The 22,876-nt window shown below is 44.6% G+C and overlaps 1 protein-coding gene across 5 annotated transcripts in view; it reads left to right on the plus strand.

The window, feature by feature from the left end:
* Window positions 1–22,876, plus strand: part of atg16l2 (autophagy related 16 like 2) — a 94,047-nt gene that overhangs the window by 33,748 nt on the left and 37,423 nt on the right. For 4 of the 5 annotated variants that reach the window (XM_062974400.1, XM_062974403.1, XM_062974402.1 and 1 more), the window contains 6 exons: window positions 7,528–7,770; window positions 13,132–13,197; window positions 19,196–19,237; window positions 19,482–19,577; window positions 22,018–22,080; window positions 22,452–22,560. In XM_062974400.1, coding sequence (XP_062830470.1) covers window positions 7,528–7,770; window positions 13,132–13,197; window positions 19,196–19,237; window positions 19,482–19,577; window positions 22,018–22,080; window positions 22,452–22,560 — 619 coding nt within the window. The remainder of the gene's footprint in view (window positions 1–7,527; window positions 7,771–13,131; window positions 13,198–19,195; window positions 19,238–19,481; window positions 19,578–22,017; window positions 22,081–22,451; window positions 22,561–22,876) is intronic. The other variant, XM_062974401.1, reaches the window with a different exon arrangement.

Below are 22,876 nucleotides of genomic sequence, written 5' to 3' on the forward strand. Positions count from 1 at the left end.
GTTTTTGTAGTGCCTTCCAAAAACGAGAGGTGAATTGAGATCCACGGTCTGTGACTAAACTCTTGGGCAATCCATGTAGTCTGAAAACATGCTGAAGAAATAGATCCGCAGTTTCTTTGGCCGTGGGGAGGCCTTCGCAGGGAATGAAATGGGCTAACTTGGTGAATAGGTCCACCACCACTAAGATCGTGGTGAATCCGCAGGAAGGTGGTAGGTCAGTGATGAAATCCGCGGAAATTATTTCCCATGGGCGAGATGGGGTAGGAAGGGGGTGCAAAAGCCCTGAGGGCTTCTCCCTTCGTATCTTGGAGCGCTGGCATACTGGGCAGGTGTTGACATATTTTTCCACATCCTTGCGGATCTTGGGCCACCAAAAATCTCTTAGGATCAAATGCATGGTTTTAAATAGTCCGAAGTGTCCTGCTGGTTTGCAGTCATGACACAGACGAAGCGCTTTTTCCCTGCCCGGTCCGGGTGGGATATAAACATGATTTCTATAACAGAGCAGCCCATCTTTAAGCGAAAAGGGAAAATGCAGACCTTGGCGAAGTTGGTCCTGCGCCCAGGCATCTGCTTGCTGACTAGCCCTGATTTCTTGAGCACAGATGGGTCCTGGAGTAGGGGAAGTTGAACCAATGGGACTGGATTTGGTGTTCCCCACTGTGAGCGTGGCAAAGTTCTCAGGTTGTAGCAGTTGGGATTCAAAGGTCTCCTTGCGTCCTGCAGCGTATTCCGGTTTACGTGACAGGGCGTCTGCTTGCTTGGTTTGAGCTGGGGTCACATAATGGATCTGGAAGTTGAAACGTTCAAAGAATAAAGCCCAACGTTGCTGCCTCTGATTTAGTTTGCGGGCAGTTCTTAGATGTTCTAGATTACGATGATCAGTGTGGACTTCAATGGGGAATTTGGCCCCTTCTAGCCAATGTCTCCAAGTTTCAAAGGCTGCCTTTATGGCCAGTAGTTCTTTTTCCCAAATGGTGTAATTCCTCTCTGGTGTGGTTAGTTGACGAGAATAAAAGGCACAGGGGTGGAGGTGATCTCCCACCGGTTGTAAGAGTACAGCCCCAATTGCCACATCAGAGGCGTCCGCTTGCACCACAAAAGGGGTTCCAGGATTTGGGTGCTGTAGAATTGGCTGGGAGGTGAATAGTTTCTTCAGTTGCTGGAACCCTTTCTCTGCTTGATCAGTCCAGCGGAAAGGCTGCTTTCCACGGATGCAGCTAGTGATGGGGTCGGACCAGCGGGCAAAATCTGGAATGAACTTGCGGTAGTAGTTCGCGAACCCCAAGAAACGCTGCACCTCTTTCTTGTTAGTTGGCGCCCGCCATTCCAATACTGCTGAAACTTTGGCTGGATCCATGGAAAGCCCTAGAGGCGAGATGCGGTAGCCAAGGAAATCTACCTCTTGTAGATCAAAAGCGCATTTTTCTAGCTTGGCATAAAGTCCATGATCCCGCAGTCGTTGCAACACCATTTTGACGTGGTTCTCATGTTCTGATTGTGATCTGGAAAACACCAAAAAATCGTCCAGGTAGATTATCAAGAATCTGTCTAGATAGTCCTGAAAAATATCGTTGACAAAATGCTGGAACGTTGCGGGAGCTCCGCATAAACCGAAATTCATAACTCGGGACTCGAATAATCCGAATTTAGTCTGGAAGGCGGTCTTCCACTCGTCCCCTTCTCTGATGCGAACTAGATTATAAGCCCCCCGAAGATCCAGCTTGGTGTAGACCTTGGCTCCTCGAAGTCGGTCCAGTAGATCCGAGATTAAGGGCAGGGGATAGCTGTTCCGCTTGGTGATATTGTTCAATGCTCTGTAGTCCACCACCAAGCGTAATTCCCCTGACTTCTTCTTCACAAACATCACTGGGGAGGCGGCTGGGGATTGAGAGGGTCTGATGAACCCCTTGCGAAGGTTTGTCTCTAAGAATTCCCTGAGAGCTTCTTGCTCTGGTTCAGTCAGGGAGTAGAGATGCCCTCGCGGGATCGGGGCCCCCTCCACCAAGTCAATGGCACAGTCATAAGGTCTATGTGGGGGTAATTTTTCGGCTTCTTTCTCATTGAATACATCCCAATACTCGGAGTACTTCTTTGGCAAGGTGATGATGGGCTCGGAGTCTGTGGCATGGCATACCTTGGCTACGAGGCAATGGTTTTGGCAGTACGGTGAAGCAAACTGCAGTTCTCTGTTGGACCAGGAGATGTTAGGGTCGTGGAGTGTCAGCCATGGAATTCCCAAAATCACAGGGAAATGGGGAACCTCGGTAACAAAGAAGGAAATCTCTTCCATATGTTCCCTTATCCACATCCTGGTGGGTTCCGACCACTGGCTTACGGGGCCCGTCTTGAGGGGACGGCCGTCTATGGCTTGCACCACACGGGCATTCTTGAAATCATGATATTGTAATCCCAGAGAGTCGGCATACTCTCTATCGATGAAATTGTTGGTAGCTCCAGAGTCTATCATGGCGTGGATCATGACGGGTCCCCTTTTTGCTGACCATAATGTGACCACGAGAAGGAACAGGACCCCGGTTGGCGGCTCTTGGATGGATTTTTTGACCGGGTTGGCGAGCCTCTCTACACCCGGTCGTTGGCTTCCCCCGCCGGCTGTGTGCCAGTCGGCTCAGACGCCTTCGACTCCGTGGAGGACGCCGCCGCAAGACGGGCGGCAGGCTTCCCTTTGGCTGGGCACTCTCTGGCGAAGTGGCCCCCGTTCCCGCAGTACCAGCAGAGGTTCAAGCGTTGACGACGGGCCTTCTCGGCGGCATCTAGTCTGGGACGCACATTGCCCAACTGCATCGGCACCTCCTCGCCTCCTCTGGGGTATGGGGTTGGCGGCGGGGGTCTCCACACCGGACGTGGCTGAACACTGGCGGGAGCGGGGGGTTTTGCCCCGGCTCTACCGCCCTGGCCTCGAACCCATTGTTTCCTGTTGGCAATCATGACTTCAGCCCGTAAACACTGATCAATGAGTGCCTCGAGGGTCTGGGGAGGATCCACCTTGGAGATTTCTTCCAGCATTTCAATGTTGAGACCCTCCCGAAATTGTCCTCTGAGGGCTACATCGTTCCAGCCGGTGTTGTGGGCCAGCACGCGGAACTCGGCTATGTACTGAGACATGGGTCTGTCTCCTTGAAGGAGGCGCCGGAGTTTGTGACCGGCTGCCTCCAAATTGTCCTCGATTCCCCAGGTCTCCTTAAGGTGATCCAAGAAGCGTTGTGCTGAACTTAGGTGGGGGGAGGCTTGATCAAACAGGGCCGTCGCCCAGCTAGCCGCTGGTCCGTCTAGAAGACTGTAGACCCACGCCACCTTGATGTCTTCTTGGGGAAACTCGGCATCACGGGCCTCTAGATAAGCTTGACATTGGCGGCGGAAAACATGAACCTTAGCAGCTTCTCCAGAAAACTTGGTAGGCAACGCCATGGCCGGGAGGCGAACTCCGCGCTCCCTCAACCCTTTTATTTCTCCATCCTGCGCGTTGAGTCTGTCACGGATGCGGTCCACTTCGTCCTTGCTGATGGTGTAGCTGAGCGGCTGTCCAGCCGGCGCGGCTCCGGTAGACATCCTGGCCTCGGTTAGTTGGTGCTTATGGTTGGCGGAGTCAAACTGTCACGACCCAGGCGGCAGAGGCACCAATAACCATACACAGAGGCCAGAATCTAACTAATATCTTTATTGAAGAAATATATAAAGTTAATAAAAACAAGTATAGAAAATAGTCCAGAATTAGACCCTTCAGGAAAGGTCAGAATTAGTCCAAAAAAGCAATGTCCAATAAGAAATATTAAGGTCCAAAGTTGTAATCCAATAACCGAAACACTCACTTTGCCAAGCAAAGTGAGGGGAGATGACAAGGTCCTTTAGTCCATAAAACTTGAGCGTGGCTAGGAAATAACTTGATACTTGAAACAAGGCTTGAACGTGGAACAAGGTAACTAAGAACAAGAACAAGGTCCGTGGAATAACTTGGTAAAATCCGTGAAACAAGGCAAGGATTAGTCCTGGGAAACAAGGCAAAGTCCGTAGGTAAACAAGGCTGGGAAGCAAGGCGAAGGCTGGATAACAAGGCAAGGCTTGAGCTGAAGCGAGGCTTGAATCGGAGCGCGCTGTCCAGACACAACTCGCTCCGTAGGCTGACGAATTGACTCCGCGAAGTTGCTACGCGGGCAAAACACCTATATAGAGTCCAACTTTCTCACCAAAGCGGTTCTCTGGGAATCAGAAACGAAAGCTAAACTCTGAGACCAGATGTTAAACTCCTTAAAGATTCTCACGAGAACCAATGTTAATTGGCAACATTCTTAGCTGCTATCCTCGCACTCCTGCGCGAAGCTGAATCCAAACTTCTCTGTTGTTTACAAAACTCCCGGCGCAAGAACACGGGAGAAGTAGGCTCTGGGGTTGTTTGACATACTTCTGGGGCACAACTTTCTTGCAGGTGCAAGGTTTCCAGATCTGCCTGGGAAGGATCTGGCTGAGAGGAATCCAGTTCAGACTGGGAAGGTAAAAAACCCAAGTTTTCATCTTCATCAGGGATTACAATGTCCTGAGCAGGACTACAAGGCCCATGGTTCATCACATTAGCTGATTTCCACAGCTCCTAATCTTTCCAAAACCTAACAGCCACTGTCCTTTTTTAAACCCTCACAGCAACTGAACTTTTAAAAGGGAATATGCTCCAACTGTCATCTTAGCCACGCCCCTTTTCTCCCAAGGGAAGCTGTGTTACCATGGCAACCTACCAAACGCTGCTTCCAGCTAGTTTCCATGTTAGGCTTTTCCTTGCTAATATATAACTCCCTTTTCCCTTAACAAACAAATAAAATCATATCAATAATCTCTGTTTAACACATAACTTCTCTACACCTCTTTATTATCCAACATATTCGCTTATCCAACATTCTGCCGGCCCATTTATGTTGGATAAGTGAGACTCTACTGTATATAAAAGAGTGATGGAATCCTGGCACCGAGCAAAACAACAAAACTAAACATCCCCCAACCTTGAAATTTCACAACACAATCCATCATCCACACCTCGAGGTTGAAACCACAAAATATCACGTCACGAACCTCCACAGGGCCCAAAAAAACCCAAAAACCGGAACATACCATGTGCGCCTGCGCCAAAATGGACCCCGCGTAAGGACAGAACAGCCCCCAACCCCCCCTCAATCAGCAACCCTCAATGACAAGGTTTCAACCCTCCCAGGCGCCTCTCCTGCCTCTCCTCCTCTTCTCTCCTCTCCTCACCGCTTTTTGGCTCCACAGCTTTCCCCCCCGCTCCCCACCGCTGAATACGGAACAAAACAGGGAAACTGCTGCACCTGAAGAGAGGACCTCACACTTCAAGAGCAAGGTCTGTGGCAAATGGTGGCCCTCACGGTCCTCACCAGGGGAAACGGACCACAAAAAACGTCAAGGGAGGGAAGGGAACTTTGGAGGACCACACCTTTCCTCCCTCTCCCCCCACCATCCCCCACCTTGCCTTCGCCACTTTTGGAGGCCACGACTTTCCTACCTCTGGTTCTAAACAGATAATATAACAATAATATAAGAATATACATATAATATGTAATAATATAATCTCTAAAATCGGGACACTAAATAACACTCAGAAGACAAGGGAATTCCAGATGGGAAAACATCAAGCCCGCCTGACACCTCCCAACAAAGGATTCCCTCAGCCAGGAAGCAGCCAGGCTTGGGAGCGGCAACCCCATTCAATACTAATCATCTTAACTAATACCAACATTCATACCTGAGACTATTCACTGCTCTTCAACCTGCCCAAACACGATTTCCCCTACATGGAACACCCTTAGGTTTGGAAACCATCAGGCCACTCCGTCCCATTCAACCAGCCCAACGAAGGAGGCCCTTATATAGAAAGCGGCCAGACTTTGAAACAGCGAAGCTATTCAGTGCAATTCCAATGGGCCACAGCAACGCGTGGCAGGGCACAGATTGATTGGATGACTATGTCTTTTGTGGCCAAATTTGGTGTGATTTGATCCAGTGGTTTTGTTGTTTACTCCATGGGAATTATGCACATTACATTTATATATATATATATAATTATTCTATTATTATTCTATTATTATTATTGCAGTATATTATCATATTATTACTATTATATTATTATTATATTACTAGCTGTGCCCGGCCACGCATTGCTGTGGCAAAGTGGTGGTGGTATTGGTTAAAAATTGTTGTGTAATTTTTATTTGATGTTATTTGTATTTTTTATTAATTTTATTCTAAGTTATCTTTCTATTTATTATATTTTATTATTTTCTTGTATTATTTTTAGTTATTTTCTGTTATTATAGTATTTTGTTGTATTAATTTTTTAGTGTTTCTAATTTTTTTAAGTGTTTTTTATTATTTTTTATTGGGTTGCTAGGAGACCAAGTTGGAGGAGCTTAGCCTTCTAACTGGCAGCAATTGGATAAAAGCAATTATTTCTCTCTCTCTAATTAGGACTTTATTTTTCTTTTCTTTTTGTTGTATCAACCTAGAGCCATGGATGATGGGTTGTGTTGTCAAATTTCGAGGTTGGGGGGCCTGTAGTTTTGTTGTTTTGTGGGTCGCCGTGATGCCATCACTCTTTTATATATATAGATTCATTATTCATGACTACATTGAAACTAGAATAGAGAGAAATCAGCGTGGAAACTGAAAGAGGTGCCATAGATTGTTGTACATGGAAATAAGGGTAATAAATAGTTTTTGATTTATTAAATACAGTTATATATTACAATTATACATTTTTGTTATTTAAACTATACATATTGTGAAATTATGGTTTTTTTCTCAAAGTGACACACCACCCAAGTCATGCTAGGTTTTTTGGTGAATTTTGACACCACGTGCAAAAGGTTGCCCATCATTGTTATAGGGAACTAGCTGTTCTCGGCCACGCGTTGCTGTGGCAAAGTATGGTGGAAGGGCCTTGAGTCTACACTGCCATATAATCCAGTGCAAATTAGATAATCTGTGGAAGAACCCTAAGTGAGGCCTAAATCTGCCTGTCCCCTAACTGAACCCTGGCTGTCCCTTGGCTGAGTTGGTTACTAGGAGACCAAGTGGGCAGAGATTAGCCCTCTAAACTGGCAGCAATTGGATAAAAACAATTATTGCTCTCCCACCAATTAGGACTTTATTTTTCTTTTCTTTTTGTTGTATCAACCTAGACGCGTGGATGATGGGTTGTGTTGTCAAATTTCGAGGTTGGAGGGCCTGTACTTTTGTTGTTTTGTGGGTCGCCGTGATGCCATCACTCATTTATATATATAGATGTTGGAAACTAATCAAGTGGGGTTTATACAACTGTGGAGTGTTCAGGATGGGAGGAAAGAATATCAGTAAATAATGCTTTTGGAACGTGGCCAAACAGCCTGGAAAACTCACAGCAATCTAGTGATTCCGGCCATGAAAGCCTTCGACAACTTATGAGAGATATTGTTTGCAAAATCGGTGCAAGGAGACAACTAAAACCCTTGGTTTGTTCTGCTCCAGGTTGGTCTACCTGGAAGGTGAGCTCTCCAGCCTGGTGGCCACACGGGACCAGCTCCGGGGCCAAGTCTCAGATCTGGACCTCAGGAATGTTAACCTGAAGGAGAAGTATGATGCGCTGCAACGACGCTACTGGCGCGGAGAAGATGCATTTCGCCAGGCGGCCGAGAAGGGAGCAGAGCTTCTCCGGGGCCTCATGCAAGGCAAGGTGGACGCAGCCGAGCATGAAAACAAGCGCATTGAGAGGTGGGCCATTTCCACAGAAAGGTGACAGTGCAATATGTAGAGAAGGTATAGACAAGAGCAGGGGTCCCCAAACTAAGGCCCGGGGGCAGGATGCGGCCCATCGAAGCTATTTATCCGGCCCCCACAGCACAAGGGCAGAAGAGGGTTGGGCTAAATGACCCAAGGGGTCCCTTCTTCTCTTAGAACCATTATTATTATTATTATTATTATTATTATTATTATTATTATTATTAACATTGAGGCTGGGTGGCCATCTGTCAGTGATGCTTTGCTTGTGCTTTTGATGCACAAAGGCAAAAGGGGGTTGGACTAAATGGCCCAAGAGGTCTCTTCCAACCCTCTTTATTAATATTATTGTTTATATATTATATATTTATAATATTATTATTTATATATTATATATTTATTATTATTATTATTATTAACATTGATTCTGGGTGGCCATCTGTCAGGGGTGCTTTGCTTGTGCTTTCGGTGCACAAAGGCAGAAAAAGGGTTGGACTAAGTGGCCCAAAGGGTCTCTTCCAACCCTCATTATTATTATTATTATTATTATTATTATTATTATTATTATTATTATTAACATTGAGGCTGGGTGGCCATCTGTCAGGTGTGCTTTGCATGTGCTTTTGGTGCACAGAGGCAGAAGGGGGTTGGACTAAATGGCCTAAGAGGTCTCTTCCAACCCTCTTTATTATTATTATTATTATTATTATTATTATTAACATTGAGGCTGGGTGGTCATCTGTCAGGTGTGCTTTGCATGTGCTTATGGTGCACAGAGGCAGAAAAAGGGTTGGACTAAATGGCCCAAAGGGTCTCTTCCAACTATTATTATTATTATTATTATTATTAACATTGAGGCTGGGTGGTCATCTGTCAGGGGTGCTTTGCTTGTGCTTATGGTGCACAGAGGCAGAAGAGGGTTGGACTAAATGGCCTAAGAGGTCCCTTCTTCTCTTAGAACCATTATTATTATTATTATTATTATTATTATTATTAACATTGAGGCTGGGTGGCCATCTGTCAGTGATGCTTTGCTTGTGCTTTTGATGCACAAAGGCAAAAGGGGGTTGGACTAAATGGCCCAAGACGTCTCTTCCAACCCTCTTTATTAATATTATTGTTTATATATTATATATTTATAATATTATTATTTATATATTATATATTTATTATTATTATTATTATTAACATTGATTCTGGGTGGCCATCTGTCAGGGGTGCTTTGCTTGTGCTTTCGGTGCACAAAGGCAGAAAAAGGGTTGGACTAAGTGGCCCAAAGGGTCTCTTCCAACCCTCATTATTATTATTATTATTATTATTATTATTATTATTATTATTATTAACATTGAGGCTGGGTGGCCATCTGTCAGGTGTGCTTTGCATGTGCTTTTGGTGCACAGAGGCAGAAGGGGGTTGGACTAAATGGCCTAAGAGGTCTCTTCCAACCCTCTTTATTATTATTATTATTATTATTATTATTATTAACATTGAGGCTGGGTGGTCATCTGTCAGGTGTGCTTTGCATGTGCTTATGGTGCACAGAGGCAGAAAAAGGGTTGGACTAAATGGCCCAAAGGGTCTCTTCCAACTATTATTATTATTATTATTATTATTAACATTGAGGCTGGGTGGTCATCTGTCAGGGGTGCTTTGCTTGTGCTTATGGTGCACAGAGGCAGAAGAGGGTTGGACTAAATGGCCTAAGAGGTCCCTTCTTCTCTTAGAACCATTATTATTATTATTATTATTATTATTATTATTAACATTGAGGCTGGGTGGCCATCTGTCAGTGATGCTTTGCTTGTGCTTTTGATGCACAAAGGCAAAAGGGGGTTGGACTAAATGGCCCAAGACGTCTCTTCCAACCCTCTTTATTAATATTATTGTTTATATATTATATATTTATAATATTATTATTTATATATTATATATTTATTATTATTATTATTATTAACATTGATTCTGGGTGGCCATCTGTCAGGGGTGCTTTGCTTGTGCTTTCGGTGCACAAAGGCAGAAAAAGGGTTGGACTAAGTGGCCCAAAGGGTCTCTTCCAACCCTCATTATTATTATTATTATTATTATTATTATTATTATTATTAACATTGAGGCTGGGTGGCCATCTGTCAGGGGTGCTTTGCTTGTGCTTTCGGTGCACAAAGGCAGAAGAGGGTTGGACTCAATGGCCTAAGAGGTCTCTTCCAACCCTCTTTATTATTATTATTATTATTATTATTATTATTATTAACATTGAGGCTGAGTGGCCGTCTGTCAGGGGTGCTTTGCTTGTGCTTTCTGTGCACAAAGGCAGAAAAAGGGTTGGACTAAATGGCCCAAAGGGTCTCTTCCAACCCTCTTATTTATTATTATTGTTATTATTATTATTATTATTGCTCGGTAGCCAACTATAGTCCAGCCCTCCAATGGTCCGAAGGATCGTGAACTGGCCCCCTGTTTAAAAAGTTTGGGGACCCCTGGACAAGAGGGTCCCAAACCTGTTATTCTGCAGTGGGTCACTTTTGGAAAATGGCATACATAACCATTTGGAGATCATCACCTTTTGAAAAAGTTTGATCTTTCAGAGAAGATCCAAAAACCCATTTGATTTCAATCTTGTGCTCCAAAAAGTATAACTTTCCAACAACTACAATTTTTTTTCCTTCAATTTCGAATGAGTCTGAACTGGCCAAAATCATGTGCTGCAGTGCCCCCTGCTGTCCATTTGACTGAACAGCACCTAGGTATACCCTGTTTCCCCTAAAACAGGGGTCCCCAAACTTTTTAAACAGGGGGCCAGTTTACGATCCTTTGGAGCGTTGGAGGGCCGGACTATAGTTGGCCACCGAGCAATAACAACAACAACAACAACAACAACAACAACAACAAAAAAGAGGGTTGTAAGAGACCCTTTGGGCTATTGAGTCCAATCCCCTGAAAGCACAAGCAAAGCACCCCTGACAGATGGCCACCCAGCCTCAATGTTAATAATAATAATAATAATAATAATAATAATAATAATAAAATTACGATCTGCCAACTGCAAAAGGACACCCTGCTGGGATCTGCACGCATCATCCGAAAATACATCACACAGTCCTAGACACTTGGGAAGTGTCCAACTTGTGCTTTTGTGATACGAAATCCAGCATATCTATCTCGTTTGCTATGACATAATAATAATAATAATAATAATAATAATAATAATAATAATAATAAAGAGGGTTGGAAGAGACCCCTTGGGACATTTCGTCCAATCCCCTTATGCCTTTGTGCACCAAAAGCACAAGCAAAGCACCCCTGACAGATGGCCACCCAGCCTCAATGTTAATAATAAGAAGAAGAAGAAGGAGGAGGAGGAGGAGGAGGAGGGTTGGAAGAGAAGAAGAGACCCTTTGGGTCATTTAGCCCAACCCCCTTCTGCCCTTGTGTTGTGGGGACCGGATAAATGGCTTCGATGAGCAGCATCCAGCCCCCGGGCCTTAGTTTGGGGACTCCTGCCCTAAAATAAGACATCCCCAGAAAATAAGACCTAGTAGAGGTTTTGCTAAATTGCTAAATATAAGGCCTCCCCCGAAAGTAAGACCTAGCAAAGTTTTTGTTTGGAAGCATGCCCACCAAACAGAACACCAGAGCAGGCAGGATCGGTAAATGTACGTACCATAGATTGTTGTAAATGGAAATAATGGTAGTAATTCTTGATAGGATTCACAGTTTGTCTAGTTATGCTGGTTTATGATGACAACTACTGTACAGTAAATGTTCATTTTTTTGTTCAACAATAAATGTGAATTCTTCTTCATGGAAAAATAAGTCATCCCCTGAAAATAAGAAGCAAGAATTGATATAAGACACTGTCTTATTTTCAGGGAAACACGGTAAATAGGTTTGATGGTCTCCTTTATTCAAAACTAGCTTGGGGATTCAGCGGTGCCTGAGTGATTTGAAAAAGGCATTGTTTGTTTTGGGAAGTTTGGTAATATCTCTGAATGCAGGGTGAACTACAACTCCCGCGCGGGTGGGTCATTCCCACCCAAACCCCTCCAGTATGTTATGTTGGTCACCAAGGTTTCTGTGTGCCACAGCTTCATGCACTTCATTTTCCAGTCAACGCACATATAGCACAGTATCATACAGCAGCAGAACAGAACAGTACCAAATCAATTCCCAGGTCTTTCCAGGTTCAGCCAATCGGCTTCATGGACTTCATTTTCCAGTCAACACACATGTAGCACAGTATCATACAGCAGCACAACAGAAACAGTATCAAATCAATCCCAGGTCTTTGCAGGCTCAGCCAATCGGCTTCATGCACTTCATTTTCCAGTCTACACACATATAGCACAGTATCATACAGCAGCAGAACAGAAACAGTATCAGATCTATTCCCAGGTCTTTGCAGGCTCAGCCAATCGGCTTCATGCACTTCATTTTCTAGTTAACACACATATAGCACAGTATCATACAGCAGCAGAAGGCAAACAGTACCAAATTGATTCCCAGATCTTTCCAGGCTCAGCCAATTGGCTTCATGCACTTCATTTTCCAGTTAACACACATATAGCACAGTATCATACAGCAGCAGAATAGAAACAGTATGAAATCAATCCCCAGGTTTTTGCAGGCTCAGCCCATCGGCTTCATGCACTTCATTTTCCAGTCAAAACACATATAGCACAGTATCATACAGCAGCAGAACAGAAACAGTACCAAATCAATTCCTAGGTCTTTCCAGGTTCAGCCAATCAGCTTCATGGACTTCATTTTCCAGTCAACACACATATAGCACAGTATCATATAGCAGCACAACAGAAACAGTATCAAATCAATCCCAGGTCTTTGCAGGCTCAGCCAATCGGCTTCATGCGCTTCATTTTCTAGTTAACACACATATAGCACAGTATCATACAGCAGCAGAACAGAAACAGTACCAAGTCAATTCCCAGGTCTTTGCAGGCTCAGCCAATCGGCTTCATGCACTTCATTTTCCAGTCAACACACATATAGCACAGTATATACAGCAGCAGAACAGAAACAGTATGAAATCAATCCCCAGGTCTTTGCAGGCTCAGCCAATCGGCTTCATGCACTTCATTTTCCAGTCAACACACATATAGCACAGTATCATACAGCAGCAGAACAGAAACAGTACCAAATCAATTCCCAGGTCTTTGCAGGCTCAGCCAATTGGCTTCATGCACTTCATTTTCCAGTCAACACACATATAGCACAGTATCATACAGCAGCAGAACAGAAACAGTACCAAATCAATTCCCAGGTCTTTGCAGGCTCAGCAAAGAGGTAGCTTTGGAATCTCTCTTTCCCCAACATCCATTCAGCTTTTTCTTCTTTTTGCAGGGCGAAGCATGCCAGGGTGTGCAAGGAGCTGAAGAAGGCCACCAGGGCAAGGCTCAGCGTGAAAGTGTAAGTCACAAGAGCACCAAAACAACACCATGTATGTAACAAAACTTGAAAAATGTTCTGTTCCTGGTTTGGAAGTGATATTTCCTGTTTCATTGTGTGGTCCTTACTTTGAAAGGAGTGGTTATACTCCAAAAACTTTGGTTTTGTGCCCACAAACTATGTTGAATTGGTTGAGATTTTTGTTACAAAACTGTTAGGGAGAGTGTGTATAGCGGAACCAGCAGCGTCCAGTTAACACCATGTGCAAAAGACTCAGACCAGGCAGAGGAATTGAAAGAACAAAGGAACTTTACTTGTTGAGTTGAAGTTAAGTAAACAGTTCAGCAATCGTACAATGTCCTTGTAGTTGCATAGGATCAATAACTAATCAATAAGCATTCAATATATCCAGCATAGCATATTTAAACTGCTACTTGACCGTAGCTTAAGAGCCTGTCTTTTCTGTGCTCTCCCTGCAAGCTCAGATTCCCAACTGACAAACCCAGCCATCTGCCAGCAAACCGATACATTGTTTGAGGCGTGGCTTGCCTCTGCAAAAAACTCAGCTCCCTTTTTACAGAGATCTTTTGCAAGCAACTTTGCAAGGATTTCTTTACACACACACACATAGCAATTTGGCGCAATAGTCCCTCCCACAGTTTAATGAACTTTTCCCATGTTTTATGATAGAACTAATTAGGAAATGGAACTTATAACCCAGGAACAAAATTTGTGTTACATAGTGTAATTCAGGCCTGGGCAAATTTGGGTCCTCCAAGTGTTTTGGATTACAACTCTCACAATTCCTAACAGCCGGTAGAAGTAGAAGAAGTAGCCTGGCTGTTGTTTACCTGGAGGCACCCTTTGTTTAAGTGGCACTTGATTGTTTGCTGTCTTGAGTGCCCCTGTTGCTAAGTGATGATCTTTATTTCCTGTCTTGATTCTGGTGTTTTTTTTAATACTTATAGCCAGGTTTTGTTCATTTTCATGGTTTCCTCCTTTCTGTTGAAATTCTCCACCAGCTTCTTGTGGATTTCAATGGCTTCTCTGTGTTGTCTGGCATGATGATTGTCAGAGTGGTCAAGTATTTCTGTGTTCCAAATAATATTCTGTGTCCAGGTTGGTTCGTCAAGTGCTCTGGTATGGCTGAATTAATCTGCAGTGAGTTTTGCGTGCTTTGATTCTTTGATTTCATGTTCTTTGATTATATTATTTTATCATTATAATATATTACACAATGTAACACAGCTCCCTATGTAGACTTGTCCATAGCTGCATGATATACGGTAGACTCCTGAAGAGGTGAGAGGATCACTCTTATCCTTTGCTGAACGTAGCATTTGTTGGATTTTCTTAGTGGGTCTGTAGATACAAGGACTGAATGAAAAGTAATGCCTCCACCTTCGTTACTTGGGTTTGGAAGGAAATATTTTAATAAATCATATAGAATCATAGAATAATAGAATAGTAGAGTTGGAAGAGACCTCATGGGCCATCCAGTCCAACCCCCTGCTAAGAAGCAGGAAAATCCTTAGAATGTGCTCTTTAACTACCACTATTCACATTTCCACATGATCACCAGACAATTGGATATATTTCTGCCAACAATGAACAAGTTTTCTGAAGCCGTCACGGAAGAAGTCGACACTCTGTTCCTGCAACCAGTGTCTCACAGGACACATCGTGCACAGATCTTCCAAAAGCCAAGCAAAGCAATAATGTGACCCACACGTTCTTGTAAAATGCCGATTACGCTTGAAATTTCTCTCTGAGTGATATGACTATCGTCGTGAATCAATCTGTCGATGTTTTGCTTGTGAAACTCAGTGGTTGCAGTCACAAGACATCCAACTCTTTGTTTGTCCTGCAAGTCAGACGTTCGACCTCAACATCTTTAAACTCACTCGCCCAATGACACACAGGACTCACATCAACACAATCCCCATAAACAGCTTGCGTTCTTTGAGGAATCTCCTTTGGGGTGACACCTTCTGCTGTTGTCGAGAATTCAATGACTGCATGTTGCTAAAGTCTGCGCAGGGTCCCATACTTTGCCCTTTAACAACACAACCGTTCAATGCTAAGGCTTCCCCGTCTGCACAGGGTTCCATACTTTGCCCTTTAACAACACAACCGTTCAATGCTAAGGCTTCCCCGTCTGTGCAGGGTTCCATACTTTGCCCTTTAACAACACAACCGTTCAATGCCAAGGCTTCCCCGTCTGCGCAGGGTTCCATACTTCGCACTTTAACAACACAACCGTTCAATGCTAAGGCTTCCCCGTCTGCGCAGGGTTCCATACTTTGCCCTTTAACAACACAACCGTTCAATGCTAAGGCTTCCCCGTCTGCGCAGGGTTCCATACTTGGCACTTTAACAACACAACCGTTCAATGCTAAGGCTTCCCCGTCTGCACAGGGTTCCATACTTCGCACTTTAACAACACAACCGTTCAATGCTAAGGCTTCCCCGTCTGCACAGGGTTCCATACTTTGCCCTTTAACAACACAACCGTTCAATGCTAAGGCTTCCCCGTCTGCACAGGGTTCCATACTTGGCCCTTTAACAACACAACCGTTCAATGCTAAGGCTTCTCCGTCTGTGCAGGGTTCCATACTTTGCCCTTTAACAACACAACCGTTCAATGCTAAGGCTTCCCCGTCTGCGCAGGGTTCCATACTTTGCCCTTTAACAACACAACCGTTCAATGCTAAGGCTTCCCCGTCTGCGCAGGGTTCCATACTTGGCACTTTAACAACACAACCGTTCAATGCTAAGGCTTCCCCGTCTGCACAGGGTTCCATACTTTGCCCTTTAACAACACAACCGTTCAATGCTAAGGCTTCCCCGTCTGCGCAGGGTTCCATACTTTGCCCTTTAACAACACAACCGTTCAATGCTAAGGCTTCCCCGTCTGCGCAGGGTTCCATACTTTGCCCTTTAACAACACAACCGTTCAATGCTAAGGCTTCCCCGTCTGCGCAGGGTTCCATACTTGGCACTTTAACAACACAACCGTTCAATGCTAAGGCTTCCCCGTCTGCACAGGGTTCCATACTTCGCACTTTAACAACACAACCGTTCAATGCTAAGGCTTCCCCGTCTGCGCAGGGTTCCATACTTGGCACTTTAACAACACAACCGTTCAATGCTAAGGCTTCCCCGTCTGCGCAGGGTTCCATACTTCGCACTTTAACAACACAACCGTTCAATGCTAAGGCTTCCCCGTCTGCACAGGGTTCCTTACTTTGCACTTTAACAACACAACCGTTCAATGCTAAGGCTTCCCCGTCTGCACAGGGTTCCATACTTCGCACTTTAACAACACAACCGTTCAATGCTAAGGCTTCCCCATCTGCGCAGGGTTCCATACTTTGCCCTTTAACAACACAACCGTTCAATGCTAAGGCTTCCCCGTCTGCCCAGGTTTCCATACTTGGCACTTTAACAACATAACCGTTCAATGCTAAGGCTTTCCCGTCTACACAGGGTTCCATACTTTGCCCTTTAACAACATAACCGTTCAATGCTAAGGCTTTCCCGTCTGCACAGGGTTCCATACTTTGCCCTTTAACAACACAACCGTTCAATGCTAAGGCTTCCCCGTCTGCACAGGGTTCCATACTTTGCCCTTTAACAACATAACCGTTCAATGCTAAGGCTTCCCCGTCTGCACAGGGTTCCATACTTTGCCCTTTAACAACACAACCGTTCAATGCTAAGGCTTCTCCGTCTGTGCAGGGTTCCATACTTTGCCCTTTAACAACATAACCGTTCAATGCTAAGGCTTCCCCGTCTGCACAGGGTTCCATACTTTGCCCTTTAACAACACAACCGTTCAATGCTAAGGCTTCTCCGTCTGTGCAGGGTTCCATACTTTGCCCTTTAACAACACAACCGTTCAATGCTAAGGCTTCCCCGTCTGCGCAGGGTTCCATACTTTGCCCTTTAACAACACAACCGTTCAATGCTAAGGCTTCCCCGTCTGCGCAGGGTTCCATACTTTGCCCTTTAACAACACAACCGTTCAATGCTAAGGCTCCCCTGTCTGCGCGGGTTCCATACTTCGCACTTTCACAACACAACCGTTCAATGCTAAGGCTTCCCCGTCTGCGCAGGGTTCCATACTTTGCCCTTTAACAACACAACCGTTCAATGCTAAGGTTTCTCTGTCTGCGCAGGGTTCCATACTTTGCCCTTTAACAACACAACCGTTCAATGCTAAGGCTTCCCCGTCTGCGCAGGGTTCCATACTTGGCACTTTAACAACACAACCGTTCAATGCTAAGGCTTCCCCGTCTGCACAGGGTTCCATACTTCGCACTTTAACAACACAACCGTTCAATGCTAAGGCTTCCCCGTCTGCGCAGGGTTCCATACTTGGCACTTTAACAACACAACCGTTCAATGCTAAGGCTTCCCCGTCTGCGCAGGGTTCCATACTTCGCACTTTAACAACACAACCGTTCAATGCTAAGGCTTCCCCGTCTGCACAGGGTTCCTTACTTTGCACTTTAACAACACAACCGTTCAATGCTAAGGCTTCCCCGTCTGCACAGGGTTCCATACTTGGCACTTTAACAACACAACCGTTCAATGATAAGGCTTCCCCATCTGCGCAGGGTTCCATACTTTGCCCTTTAACAACACAACCGTTCAATGCTAAGGCTTTCCCGTCTGCACAGGGTTCCATACTTTGCCCTTTAACAACACAACCGTTCAATGCTAAGGCTTCCCCGTCTGCACAGGGTTCCATACTTTGCCCTTTAACAACACAACCGTTCCATGCTAAGGCTTCCCCGTCTGCGCAGGGTTCCATACTTTGCCCTTTAACAACACAACCATTCAATGCTAAGGCTTCCCCGTCTGCCCAGGTTTCCATACTTGGCACTTTAACAACACAACCGTTCAATGCTAAGGCTTCCCCGTCTGCGCAGGCTTCCATACTTTGCCCTTTAACAACACAACCGTTCAATGCTAAGGCTTCCCCGTCTGCCCAGGTTTCCATACTTGGCACTTTAACAACACAACCGTTCAATGCTAAGGCTTCCCCGTCTGCCCAGGTTTCCATACTTGGCACTTTAACAACACAACCGTTCAATGCTAAGGCTTCCCCGTCTGCGCAGGGTTCCATACTTTGCCCTTTAACAACACAACCGTTCAATGCTAAGGCTTCCCCGTCTGCGCAGGGTTCCATACTTGGCACTTTAACAACACAACCGTTCAATGCTAAGGCTTCCCCGTCTGCGCAGGGTTCCATACTTTGCCCTTTAACAACACAACCGTTCAATGCTAAGGCTTCCCCGTCTGCCCAGGTTTCCATACTTGGCACTTTAACAACACAACCGTTCAATGCTAAGGCTTCCCCGTCTGCGCAGGGTTCCATACTTTGCCCTTTAACAACACAACCGTTCAATGCTAAGGCTTCCCCGTCTGCGCAGGGTTCCATACTTGGCACTTTAACAACACAACCGTTCAATGCTAAGGCTTCCCCGTCTGCGCAGGGTTCCATACTTTGCCCTTTAACAACACAACCGTTCAATGCTAAGGCTTCCCCGTCTGCGCAGGGTTCCATACTTTGCCCTTTAACAACACAACCGTTCAATGCTAAGGCTTCCCCGTCTGCGCAGGGTTCCATACTTTGCCCTTTAACAACACAACCGTTCAATGCTAAGGCTTCCCCGTCTGCGCAGGGTTCCATACTTGGCACTTTAACAACACAACCGTTCAGTGCTAAGGCTTCCCCGTCTGCGCAGGGTTCCATACTTTGCCCTTTAACAACACAACCGTTCCATGCTAAGGCTTCCCCGTCTGCGCAGGGTTCCATACTTTGCCCTTTAACAACACAACCGTTCAATGCTAAGGCTTCCCTCCAAATGGAACTGTCAAGGAGAGTCTACTGAACAAGCCAGGACCTGTCGCAGACCAGGACTGCCATCTGTTGAGGAGTTACGAAGGTGGAGGCATTACTTTTCATTCAACCTTCGTATTACACAATGTAACACCGTTTCCTCTGTAGACTTGTCCACAGCTGCATTGTATCCGGTAGACTCCTGCAGAGGTGAGAGGATCCCTCTTGTCCTTTGTTGAATGGAGTATGTATTGGATTTCCTTGGTGGGTCCGTAGATCGTTTGTCGGTTGTCTTTCTTCCTCAGCTTCCCTCTGAGGTCAGTGGTTTCCTTTGATGTCTGGTAAGAACACTTTTCCTCTGGGTGGATCTTCGCCTTGACTCTTGTGGCTTGTTCTTGGTCTCGCAGCTCCTTCGATGTCTGACGTAAAATATTTTGCATTTTCTCCCTGGTAGAGAACGGGACGTTGCAAAGGCAGACCAGGCGAAGATGGACAACCGAGATCTTCTGGACGAGCAGAATGGAGAAAGGTCGAAGAAAAGGCCTTTCAGGTAAGTTGCTCACCTGAGAGGCAGAAGAATCCTTGTGACTTGTTGGAAAGATACCTGTAGAAGGGATGCATTTCCTTCTCTTAACCTGATTGATATTTTCCTGTTGAATTCTGAGTTTTTCTTATTGTACTTATTGTACTTGATTGTTTCTTATCAAGTTTGCAGACAACACAAAACTGGGAGGGATAGCTAACACTCCAGAAGACAGGAGCAGAATTCAAAATGATCTTGACAGACTAGAGAGATGGGCCGAAACTAACAAAATGAAGTTCAACAGGGACAAATGCAAGATACTTCATTTCGGCAGAAAAAATGGAAATCAAAGAGACAGAATGGGGGACGCCTGGCTTGACAGCAGTGTGTGCGAAAAAGACCTTGGAGTCCTCGTGGACAACAAGTTAAACATGAGCCAACAATGTGATGCAGCAGCTAAAAAAGCCAATGGGATTCTGTCCTGCATCAATAGGGGAATAGCGTCTAGATCCAGGGAAGTCCTGCTCCCCCTTATTCTATTCTGCCTTGGTCAGACCACACCTGGAATCACACTGTCTCCAATTCTGGGCACCACAGTTGAAGGGAGATGTTGACAAGCTGGAAAGCGTCCAGAGGAGGGCGACTAAAATGATTAAGGGTCTGGAGAACAAGCCCTATGAGGAGCGGCTTAAAGAGCTTGGCATGTTTAGCCTGCAGAAGAGAAGGCTGAGAGGAGACATGATAGCCATGTACAAATACGTGAAGGGAAGTCATAGGGAGGAGGGAGCAAGCTTGTTTTCTGCTGCCCTGCAGACTAGGACACGGAACAATGGCTTCAAACTACAGGAAAGGAGATTCCACCTGAACATCAGGAAGAACTTCCTCACTGTGAGAAAGGCTGTTCGACAGTGGAACTCTCTCCCCCGGGCTGTGGTGGAGGCTCCTTCCTTGGAGGCTTTTAAGCAGAGGCTGGATGGCCATCTGTCGGGGGTGCTTTGAATGCGATTTCCTGCATCTTGGCAGGGGGTTGGACTGGATGGCCCATGAGGTCTCTTCCAACGCTACTATTCTATGATTCTATGATTCTACTTGCCCATACGTTGCTGTGGTTGTGTTATTCCATACCCGTGCAAACTTGGGCCCTCCAGAACTTCAACTTCCATAATTCCTAACAGCCGTAGGAGGGCCCAAATTTGCTCATATCTGTGTTATTCTCTGTGTTGTTGTTCACATTTTTGTTACATAATGCTATTTGAGCCCATAGCCAAGTCTCGGTGGTCAAGCTCTAATCATTGCCTACTCTTCCTTTCCATCATAACCTTTCCATTGTCTTACCATCCTTTTACTTTCCTTTGTATATTTTCAAATACCGTATATACTCGAGTATAAGCCGACCCGAATATAAGCCGAGGCACCTAATTTTACCACAATAAAACTGGGAAAACATTGACTCCAGTATAAGCCGAGATACCAATAAAATTACATTAACGGAGGCATCAGTAGTTTAAATGTTTTTGAATCTTTACATCAAACTGTAATTTAGGATATGACTGTTCAACTCTGATTAAATCATTATTTTCATCTTCTTCAATGTAAATGTGCGTATGTAGCCTTTTAATAATAATAGAGTGAAATAATAAATATAATAATAATAATAAATGCAGTAAAATAATAATTGTAATAATAAATAGAGTAAAATAATAAATGTATTATAATAATAAAAATAGAGTAAAATAAAGGTAAAAGTAACAACAATAATAGAGTAAAATAATAAATGTAATACAGTAGAGTCTCACTTATCCAACACTCGCTTATCCAACATTCTGGATTATCCAACGCATATTTGTAGTCAATGTTTTCAATATATCGTGATATTTTGGTGCTAAATTCATAAATACAGTAATTACTACATAGCATTACTGCGTATTGAACTACTTTTTCTACCAAATTTGTTGTCTAACATGATGTTTTGGTGCTTCATTTGTAAAATCATAACCTAATTTGATGTTTAATAGGCTTTTCCTTAATCCCTCCTTATTATCCAAGATATTTGCTTATCCAACATTCCGCCGGTCCATTTATGTTGGATAAGTGAGACTCTACTGTATAATAATAAAAATAGAGTAAAATGAATGTAAAAGTAACAACAATAATAGAGTAAAATAATAAATGTAATAATAATAATTAATCGAGTAAAATAATAAATGTAACAATACCAATAATAATAGAGAAAAATAATAAAAATACCATATATACTTGAGTATAAGCCGACCTGAATATAAGCCAACCAGGACCCTCACCCGAGTATAAGCTGAGGAGGATTTTTTTCAGTCCTAAAAAAGGGCTGAAAAACTAGGCTTATACTTGAGTATATATAGTACTTTTAATTAGGTTGTATAAGGGGATTCGATCTTTTCGCAATCATGTTATGCATCCTTTTACTTTCTCCTTCTTTTTCCCGTCTTAGATCCGCATCCGCCACCTCCATGACCCTGGCCAGATACGTGGATGTTTTCAAGGGCTTGTTTGAGTAAGTGTGCCTTCGAGTTGTCATTCCCACCTTAATTGGGATCCTAAGGCAAACCTAGCATAGGATTTTCCAAGGAGTTGAGAGAGTGTGACCCTCCTATGGTCACCTAATTGATTCCATGGTCTAGTGAGGATTCGAACCCAAGTCTCCAGAGTCATCATCCCAATGCACTTTCCTGCTTGGAGCTCGTAGACATGGGCCAACTTCGGCCCTCTCTCCAGGTGTTTTGGACTGCAATTCCCACAATTCCTAACAGCCTACCGGCTGTTAGGAATTGTGGGAGTTGCAGTCCAAAACACCTGGAGAGAGGGCCGAAGTTGGCCCATGCCTGGTCTATATTACCAATTGTTTTCTCCTCTTTCTCTTGTCAGTTTCAGGCTGAAACGGGGCAACTCCGTCAGCAACGTGTCGGAAGACCACTATTGCCGCATCCCGTGTTGCGCGGCGGCTTGCCTCCCTTCCCACGTCAGCGACATACAGGTAAATTGGACATTTCGATAACTAATCCACTAATTTCTTTTTCTCCTTTTATTCCTTGGGAATCCAATGTTATTGCTGGAAATGTTGTGACTCAGTTGGAGTTTCAGAATGACTCTGATGGGGATTGTGGGATTCAGTTCCTGATGTTCAAGATGATGAGATTCAGGTTCAAGATGACTCTGATGGGAATTATGGGATTCAGGTTCAGAGTGTCCCTGCTGTGAGAGATGAGGAGCAGGGAGGCATTCCCATGGCAGGGAATGGTGTTGTTGATACTGGAGATGATACCGAAGCTAGCCAGGTGCAAAGGGAGGAC

This window comes from Anolis carolinensis, chromosome 3 (assembly GCF_035594765.1).
Source record: "Anolis carolinensis isolate JA03-04 chromosome 3, rAnoCar3.1.pri, whole genome shotgun sequence".
Taxonomy (NCBI): Eukaryota; Metazoa; Chordata; class Lepidosauria; order Squamata; family Dactyloidae; genus Anolis; species Anolis carolinensis.